This window comes from Oncorhynchus clarkii, unplaced genomic scaffold (genome assembly GCF_045791955.1).
Source record: "Oncorhynchus clarkii lewisi isolate Uvic-CL-2024 unplaced genomic scaffold, UVic_Ocla_1.0 unplaced_contig_11814_pilon_pilon, whole genome shotgun sequence".
Classification (NCBI taxonomy): domain Eukaryota; kingdom Metazoa; phylum Chordata; class Actinopteri; order Salmoniformes; family Salmonidae; genus Oncorhynchus; species Oncorhynchus clarkii.
The window spans coordinates 18,716-20,177 of record NW_027259584.1 but is presented as its reverse complement, the minus strand read 5'-3'; the positions used below and the strand labels follow the sequence as shown (position 1 = coordinate 20,177).

General features: G+C 51.5%; 1 protein-coding gene across 1 annotated transcript; it reads left to right on the top strand.

Annotated features, from left to right (window-relative positions):
• Positions 1-442: 442 nt before the first annotated feature.
• Positions 443-1,234, top strand: LOC139400336 (uncharacterized protein slr1819-like; the record flags this gene model as incomplete). Its single annotated transcript, XM_071145303.1, has 1 exon — positions 443-1,234. A coding segment is annotated over exon 1 (792 nt), but the record flags the coding sequence as incomplete, so codon positions are not given.
• Positions 1,235-1,462: the final 228 nt, after the last annotated feature.

Sequence of the window (1,462 nt, the reverse complement as noted above, 5' to 3'; positions counted from 1 at the left end):
GGCAGACATGCAACAGGCAGACATGTAGCAGGCAGACATGCAACAGGCAGACATGCAACAGGCAGACATGTAGCAGGCAGACATGCAACAGGCAGTCATGCAACAGGCAGACATGCAACAGGCAGACATGGAGCAGGCAGTCATGTAGCAGGCAGTCATGCAACAGGCAGACATGGAGCAGGCAGACATGCAACAGGCAGACATGCAACAGGCAGACATGCAACAGGCAGACATGTAGCAGGCAGTCATGCAACAGGCAGACATGGAGCAGGCAGACATGGAGCAGGCAGACATGCAACAGGCAGACATGCAACAGGCAGACATGGAGCAGGCAGTCATGTAGCAGGCAGTCATGCAACAGGCAGACATGGAGCAGGCAGACATGCAACAGGCAGGCATGCAACAGGCAGACATGCAACAGGCAGACATGTAGCAGGCAGTCATGCAACAGGCAGACATGGAGCAGGCAGACATGGAGCAGGCAGACATGCAACAGGCAGACATGCAACAGGCAGTCATGCAACAGGCAGTCATGCAACAGGCAGTCATGGAGCAGGCAGACATGCAACAGGCAGACATGGAGCAGGCAGACATGGAGCAGGCAGACATGCAACAGGCAGACATGCAACAGGCAGTCATGCAACAGGCAGACATGGAGCAGGCAGTCATGCAACAGGCAGTCATGCAACAGGCAGACATGGACAAGGCAGTCATGCAACAGGCAGTCATGCAACAGGCAGTCATGCAACAGGCAGACATGGAGCAGGCAGTCATGCAACAGGCAGTCATGCAACAGGCAGACATGGACAAGGCAGTCATGCAACAGGCAGACATGGACAAGGCAGTCATGCAACAGGCAGACATGCAACAGACAGACATGGACAAGGCAGTCATGCAACAGGCAGACATGGAGCAGGCAGACATGGACAAGGCAGTCATGCAACAGGCAGACATGCAACAGGCAGACATGGACAAGGCAGTCATGCAACAGGCAGACATGGACAAGGCAGTCATGCAACAGGCAGTCATGCAACAGGCAGTCATGGAGCAGGCAGACATGGAGCAGGCAGTCATGCAACAGGCAGACATGGAGCAGGCAGACATGGAGCAGGCAGTCATGCAACAAGCAGTCATGCAACAGGCAGACATGGAGCAGGCAGTCATGCAACAGGCAGTCATGCAACAGGCAGACATGGACAAGGCAGTCATGCAGCGCACAACCCAAAAATACAGAGTTTGTTCTTTTTTCCCCACGTTAACAGACCAGGCGATATCAATAAAATTCACCTATGACCTTTCCTTAATTATTGGAGTCACACAAAGAGACAAATAATAGCATTTTAGCAATACTTGTGAGGTGGTGCTTTACATTAAATGTGTATATTTTAAAGTAATATGAAAATTCACTCACCTCTATAGCTCGTAGAACGTCAGGAATTATGAATTTGCCAAAGGTGTGGAA